This window comes from Ostrea edulis, chromosome 1 (assembly GCF_947568905.1).
Source record: "Ostrea edulis chromosome 1, xbOstEdul1.1, whole genome shotgun sequence".
In the NCBI taxonomy this organism is placed as follows: Eukaryota; Metazoa; Mollusca; class Bivalvia; order Ostreida; family Ostreidae; genus Ostrea; species Ostrea edulis.
In genome coordinates this window covers 40,793,019-40,801,578 of record NC_079164.1, presented here as the reverse complement: position 1 = coordinate 40,801,578, position 8,560 = coordinate 40,793,019, and the positions used below count along the sequence as shown (strand labels likewise).

At 35.8% G+C, this 8,560-nt stretch overlaps 1 protein-coding gene across 1 annotated transcript in view; it reads left to right on the top strand.

Annotated features, from left to right (window-relative positions):
* Positions 1–3,688: 3,688 nt before the first annotated feature.
* LOC125656307 (alkaline phosphatase, tissue-nonspecific isozyme-like) overlaps positions 3,689–8,560 on the top strand; it is a 33,263-nt gene continuing 28,391 nt past the window's right edge. Inside the window, exon 1 of the mRNA XM_048886924.2 lies at positions 3,689–3,804. Within this exon, the coding sequence (XP_048742881.1) occupies positions 3,750–3,804 (55 nt within the window). The 5' untranslated portion in view covers positions 3,689–3,749. The remainder of the gene's footprint in view (positions 3,805–8,560) is intronic.

Here is an 8,560-nt window from a genome sequence, read left to right as displayed (position 1 = left end):
GTCTTTGATGATCAGGTCTTCCAACAGTCTGTTGGAATTCCCATGGGCACGAATTGTGCTCCTTTGTTAGCTGACCTGTTACTATATTCATATGAAGCAGAATTTATTCAAAAACTTCTACGTGAGAAGAAAAAATATCTTGCTGTGACCTTCAATTCGATATTTAGATATATCGACGACGTTTTGTCTATTAACAGTAATAACTTTCATTTATATGTCGATTCGATATATCCCTGTGAGCTCGAAATAAAAGACACCAAAGAGTCGTCCACTTCTCCTTCATACATACATATTTTATTGAAAGTAGACATTAACGGCAAACTGACAACTCAACTGTATGACAAGCGGGATGATTTCAGCTTCTCCATCGTCAACTTCCCATATTTATGTATCAATATTCCATTATCACTTGCATATGGTGTTTTTATCTCTCAACTGATTCGATACGCAAGAGCTTGTTCTGCGTATAGTCAGTTTTTAAATCGAGGCAAGCTACTGACAAACAAGTTGATGATACAGGGGTTTCAACAGTTTCGATTGAAGTCAGCATTTCGCAAATTCTATGGTCGTTATAACGATCTAGTTTGTCAATACAACCCATCATTGGGTCAAATGCTGTCTGACGTGTTTCATACCGATTGTTAGGCCATTTTTAGCAGACCGATTATGACTACGGATAACTCCGTTTACCTGATCAGGATATAGGGCTCACGGCGGATGTGACCGGTCGACAGGAGATGCTCACTCCTCCTAGGCACCTGATCCCACCTCTGGTGTGTCTAGGGGTCCGTGTTTGCCCAACTATCTATATTGTATTGCTTATAGGAGTTATGAAATTGATCACTGTTCGTTAGCTTCATCTTTCATGTGAATACATGTGTATTTAAATTCCAGTTTGTACATTACAAACCTTGTTTAGGTCCCTCGCTTCGCTCGACACCAAATCTCTTGGTGCTCGAGAAAAGTTTACCAACATATACATAGAGATTCATAATGAATTGAATTTGCAAGGTACGGAATTAGAGTATTATAAAAAAGAAAAAAGAAAAATCCAGTTAAGTATGAAAGTTAATGTTATAAATATGTAGCTTTTCTACTTTCACTTCAAGAAAAAAATCATGGATTCAGATATATCACGTGCGAAACAGAGATTGAATTAAAGTAAGAAAAAAGTCGCTGCACTTCGTGCCTTCATAGAGGCAAGATACATTGTGTGCCTACTTCCAACTGCACATCGTCGCAAACTACGGCTGAAATGTACGCTCCTATCCCTTTTCAAAGGGAGAGGAGCTTGAAAAGGTAGAGGAGCTTACATGTCAGCCGTGGCTTGCGACGATGCAAACTGCATGACTATGGAAAAAAGTATTTTTCAGCTGATGACTTTATGAAATGTAGCTCATATGGGAATTCCCTATCCCACAATGCTTGCATGGAAGAGAAAGGAACTCTGGCGGAAGTTTGAGAAGCACGTGTTTCATACTTGTGTTTCTGTGCTTGCCTCTCCAGAATGTCATATGATGAATTACCAATAGGATATGAAATCCAGAAATTGCGTGTATATTCCTGCTTATTGTTTCCGGGAACCGGTCAGATTCTTTAACATGTGACATCTCATGTAACCCCTCAATTTTGAAGATCGTATCCGAATTAAAGACACGTGACTTTCACATTTAATGCCGACCGTTTGGCGATGGAGCAGTTACTACCTGTTTTAATGACAGACATGTAGAACTATATCTGAATGTATTTTTTCGGATTTCCATTTTGATAATTCAAATACATATATCATGCATCAGTGACATGTTTTATTTTTGCCAGAAATAAATGTCTTGTAAAATATCAAGTAGGGAGTTAGCCCGAAAGTAATTAAGACCATTACAATAATATGAAATATCATATTGAGCTCAAAATGTGTCCCGTGGAATCCGGGTTAGAGTAGGTCCCCAGTACCCCTTGCTTGTCGTAAGAGGCGACAAAATACACATGTAGGGTGGTTCTTCGGATGAGACCTGAAAAACCGAGGCCCCGTGTCACAACAGGTGTGGCACGATAAAAATCCTTCTCTGCTAAATGGCCATAAGCGACTAACTTTTGCGGTCCTTCACCGGCAATGGTAACGTCTCCATATGAGTGAAAGATTTTCGAGAGGGATGTTAAAGTAATTCTACCCACCTGTAGTATCATCAGATTTTGCAAAATCATTGATTTATTTAGATTTATGCATAATAGGAACCTTTTTGTTGGAGTCTTTTCGGATAGATATTGTAAAAAATCTTGTTAAAAATAAACTTTTTCAAAAGTCTAAGTTATAGATGAATAATCAAGGATACGTTTTAAAATATTGAATCCAAAGGAAATAACTCTGTTTTTATTGATTTCTCTATCAACTCTATTATGCAATACATTTCCTTTATTTTGTACACACATTTTGTATATTTTGATGAAGATACAGTTTCATGAAATTGTTATGAATGCTACCATATTGTTACAACCAGTTTGTATGAAATTTTTATGACGCTGTCTAAGGAAAATTGCAATTTTCTGACAGTGATACATGATTCTGTTTATATACGTCTCGCATCTTAAAAAGTGCGATGGCCTATGTATTTTGTTTGATAATTTGTTAGTTTTAACTCTAATGAATGGAAATAAATACACTTTTTAAACTTGTACCAGATAAAACTGCAAGTATGGAGTTACCTTAAACGATATACAATCAATCAGAATGTGTAAACAATACATACATCGTGCTACATTCATTCGTTGTAAGAATGAAATGAAATACTAGTAAGAGGTCTATTAAAGTTTACGTTTATGTTCACATACTATTTAGTAGCTTTTAAAGGCATTGAAAAACAATGAATTGCCTTAGGTGAAAATCTATTACGATTATGGACGAGCTTTTTGAAAAGGCTAAATAATAGTTTCTTTGATCAATCAATTAATCTTTGATCCTTAGTGATGACGACCCGTGGTCAGCGGAGCGGCCATGTGATCCGTACTAGATCTATATTGCTAGATTTCAATCGCATGACTTGTAAATCAAAACACATAACTTAAACTGCTTTATTTTATATTTGTCGTAGGTTAATGACAAAAAGAAGCAATTCATCAAAATGCTGATGAAGATCTAAATACACTTCTCTCCCGCTCCACCCTTCATTTAAGTTGAATTACGCAAGATGTCAGTAGTTTCTAACACTTTTTAAATATCCTAGTTTCAATAGAGAGAACAATCATTCGTGTGCTGGTATTCTATAGAGAAGAAGACCCGTTACAAGTTCAATTCTACCTTACGAAATGAAGTATATGTAACAACCTTTTTTCAAAGTATTGTTGAAACTGGCACAGTCATTCATCCTCATGTCGAGGTTTTGTGAATACATACCCAATATAAAAAAAAAGTAGATTGAAAAAATAATGCATCATATTGTCTATAGTACTAGGATTCAATTCTATTCAAATAAGCATTGCTTTAATTTACAAGGGACTGCAAGAATGATTATTTTGGGTGTAAAATTGCCAGAATTTCGTCTAACGATTTTTCCATCGAATACATTTCATAATTTTATTTTTAAATATTAACATTTTGGATGAATTGAATGAACATATTAAGAAAGATAATATCTTTTTTGTAAGCATGACCCAAAAGGTAGCGATGCGTGCCGCTGATCGTGATTTTGATTTTAAACGGAGTTCTTGCCCCTGAGTGGTACACCTTTCACATCGTTTATCAGCGGAGAGCAGCAATGTCCGTTCGGTCGGTGTTGTTTAGAGCTGTTCTAGGTGTCTTACTGTTTAATGGTAAGTACGAATTCTGTCATCTTCAAATTAACCTAGCCTTGAGTTTTGTAATTTGAAAATATATATCTATTTTCATAAAGCTCGTGGTTTTTGGCGAATAAAATCGTAAAATTATTCAAGCTTGAGTGATTCCATTTTCTTTATACCAACAAACGTGAATACATAGTCGTACATAGGTAAATATGTCACCTACCGTGATTACAATGTTTCCTCTGCTATTTTCAAAAATCTGTACAATCGTGTAAAAAAAAAACATAAATGAATTATATCTAGTAAAAGACACTACATTTTATATATCTCTCCCAAACATAGTATATAACGCATGGCCCTATGGAGGAAATTACAGAATGTTAAAAGAAAACAATTGATATATTTACTTTAAATGAATTTAATGTTGACTTGTTTTGTGTGTAAAACGATGTAACCTGTTGTAAACATGTGAAGGGGCTGTAATTAATTTACTTAATGTTGCATATGAATGTTCATACAATATCTGTGAAAATACAAAGCATACAAGTCGTAACTGGGCTACTTTTATCAAGGAACAACTTGATTGTTTGGGGACTTAGTTATACGTGGCATGATCAAAATAACTTAAATAGCCATGTTTGTTTGCCAATAATACAACAAAGATTGAAGGATCATTTTATTCAAAATTTACATAGCAACATGCAGTATGAATCAAAATACACTATTTACAAACATTTGATTGATAGTTTTTGCTTGCAATATTACCTACAAAAATATATTCCTAAATTGTACAAAAAGGGTATCTCCAAAATAAGGTTATCATCACATAATTTATCCATAGAAACTGGCAGACACAAAGATGTACCATGTGAAAAAAGGTTTTGTAAAACATGTATCACTGAAGTTGAGGAGGAATACCACTTTTTGTTAGTCTGTCTTGTATATATTTTCAGATTAGAGCTAAATTAGTGAAAAGGTATTACTGGAGTAAACCCTCCATGTTTAAATTTATACAACTATTAAGTGTGAACAATGTTAAAAAGAACTTTGTAACTTAGGAAAATTTATTTGTAAAGCTCTTGAACTAAGAACAGTCTATAATATGTAATTTGTATCGTCATTCTCCTTTTTTACTATCATTATACTATTGTATTTACATTTGCTAGATGTCTTTGTAAGAATTGGCCGTTTATTTTCAGCTTTGTAATTATTATCCATGTTCAATTTTGTTATAATGCTATAAGATGTATGTCTTTCGCAATAAAGAATTATTAGAGTGTCTCTCGCGATCACGGTCACTATTGCTTGCCACGGCACTGCTGTAAGCAAGTAAGTAATTTTATTTATTATAGTGGCATGTGTACATATATTCATACATCCAATTTTATCACAATATACAAATCAATAAACACCCGGCCCGTCGGGCCTATATGCCACTTTAAACGTTGATATAATAATATATAATGCAAATAATTGCGCATAATAACATTTTCTATAATTATATATACATACATGTGTATACATGTATAATAAGTATATAATGTATAAATAGCTCAGTTGTTGATTTTTCCAAATATAATAGATTGTCTAAGAGAAAAGGAGGAGTACAAGTATTTTGCTAATTGTCTTGGGTAGTTTGTTATTAACATTCGAAGAACCTCTACATCTGACATTGACATTTGATCAAATCCCGTGTTTTCAAACAAAGTTATTCTGAGTTTAGAATACAATGGACAATAGAGTAAAAAATGAATTTCGTCTTCCACACAATTTAATGAACACAATAAGCATATTCTTTCAACAGCAGGTTCCCCATAATATCTTCCCGTCTCTATTCTTAAAGGTAAAATACCACATCTAAACTGCGACATAATTGACCTAAAGTATTTTGGCATATCCAATGTTACATAATTTTCTCGACCAAAGGTTGATTTTATAGACACATAAGTTCGTAATTTAGGTACTTTAAATACTTCATTTTCCCAGATATTTGAGTAATAGTAATGCATATTTGTTTGAAGAACATTCATGTCTATTAACAATTTTGAGTCAAAATAACTTTCCAGTTCCAAATTTTGCAAAATTTCTTTCAGAGCACTACACCAGTTGTTTCTACATATATCATAATCCATTTCAAACACTTTTCTAGTAATGCGTTCACTGTCAAATAACAATACTCTATTCCAAAATCTTATCATATTAATCCATCGACGATATTGACTGGGTATCCACCCCGTATCTCCATAGATTGCCAATAAAGGCGCAAAACGATGTACTCCCAAAAAATATCTAATGGCTCGATTTTGAACATTATCTATTGACTGGAATTTTTTGAACCCCCAAACACTGGACGAATAGTCTAATATAGGTAAAACGCAAGAGTAAAATAATTTTTCGTAAGCAGTGAATCCAAATTCTTTATTATTGTGTATTGTAGAAATAATTTTTCCAAGTGCCCGTCCTCCAGCTTTAGCAAGATTTTCTGCATTTTTTGTAAAATTTCCAGTGTAAGTAAATATGATTCTAAGATATTTATAGCTATCTACTATTTCTAATGTATTTGTTCCAATAGTGAATTCAAACTCTGTTCCTTTTGTTCTAGTTTTACGAAAGTGCATACATTTGGATTTTTCAGTATTTATAAGGACTCTCCAACGCCTGCACCAGTTGTGCAGTTTTTGTAACATACATTGTAATTCTTCCGGTGTCTTAGCTATTAAGGCTATATCGTCTGCATATAATAAAACGGACAGCTTTTCATCTGCGATATTTACACCCACATCCAAAGAGTTTATTTCATGAACAAGGTCATTTGCAAAAATCGAAAATAGAGTTGGAGATAAGTTACCCCCCTGTTTAACACCAGTTTTACAGCTAAACCAGTTTGTAAGTTTTCCATTTACTCGAACGCATGACTCTGAACACAATTCATGGCATTGATAATTTGGCTTCTAAGTTCTGCATTTTCGTCGGTCCATCCACAGACATTAATGTGACCTAGTTTTATAGTGTCTATGGGCCGGGGAGGTTGCTATTGATGATCCTGATCGCGGTTGTTGCTGTCCGCGGAGAAATTGCTGTGTTGACGGTCAGAATCTTTCTTTACTATCCGTCCATTCGAAGTGATACGGAATTGTTCTCCATTCGGTAGTTGAGTTAGTAGTGTTTTCGCGTTAAGTTCTATGAACCTCTCGGTGTGGGATTTAGAGGACCTTAAGAAAACAGATTTGTACGCTTGACTGCCCTTCAAGTCGCGTTTCTTCCGTAGTATTTCTACTTTCTCCTCGACAGTTGCGAAACTGATTTTCACTAACCCTGGTTTCCCCTGAATCTGACTCCTGAGCCTAGCAGCCGCGACTACACTAATCGAATCACTCAGACAGTCAACAAGATCCTGTGCAACTTGTAGAATGTCCTCATCGTTTGACTGAGGTATATTACTAGCTATTATGGTTACCTCCGAATCCTTGACGGTGCTCGAATGGTGAACAGCTGATCCAGGTTGAGTTGCGTAACTGTGTCCTACTTTCTCTACCTCTTTCACTCGATGAATAAGAGACTCAACCGACCGTGACAAACTGTCGATCTGGCTTTGCTGTTTACCAAGTTCAAGGTCAAAATCTGACCGCATTGCTTTGAATTTACTATCAATACTAGCCATGAACTCATTCTTGAATTTATCAAACTTACTATCGAAAGATGAACGTAGTTCTTTCTGACCCTTCTGGAGCTGACTCACAGCGTCCGCTATTACAGTCATCTGGTCAATGATTTTGGTTCCAACGTCATCACTGTCACCACTGTCCCCTTCCGCCATTTTCAACATTTTGGATGAAGGTTTGGGAGTTTGCCCGTCTGACGACCGTCTACGTGTCTGTTTGTCTCCGTTCTCTGTCATTCTTAATCACTCACAAATGGTGCAGCTGACGTGACCTTTTATGCACACACCTCTATCGTGAAACCATTTTCTCTTCAGTTCATCATGAGCTGAAAAAACTTCCAACTTGCCATTTCAACGCATGCGCAAAATATCCGCATGCGCAAAATATGTGTATGCTGTATGTGTGTCACTTGTGTCTCGCCTGGCGGCTCATCTCCGTAGTCTGCGCTCCTTGTTTCGTTTGCGTGTTTGATGAGTTTTCTTGTCTGTCCGTCTCCAGCGACTGCTTTGTGCGGTTCCATGTTCCTTCGTCCTCCAGTGGGGCATACAGTTTTCTGTTAATGAATAGAGAACCACGCACTAATTACACTTTGTTATGGTCCTGTCTAGCTTTTCTCATTACTGGATAAAGTTTCTTTATCTTTGCTTCTATTTCGGGGAGGGGGTGGGGGTAGTGCTCATTTACAACTCAAATGAAGTCGTATAATCAAGGCGGAATTTCCTCTGTAGAAAATCTTGTAGTATCGCCTCTGTGTCTTTTCCCATTTCTTCGGGAATTCCCGTAAAAATAAGATTGTCTCTCATCAATAACGGTATCTTTTAAAGACTCTTTACTCTCTCAGTAGGATTGTAACTCCTTTGTGATCTGTTGACTGTATTTGTCGCACACATTTGTCAATGATTTTCCTATTCTCTGTCATCTGGGGGGTTTTTTTTGGGGGGGGGGGGGGTTGCTGCTTTCTACTGATTCTTTAACCGTATCGAAAACGTGTCCAAGAGTACTACCGTTCGTTTCAATCTCTCTACAGTTACCACTGATTCTATTGACTTCTGTCTGCTGATTGTCTACATGGGCTCTAACGGTGGTAACAGTATTCTGTAAGTCACTTATACTGGTGATTTTGT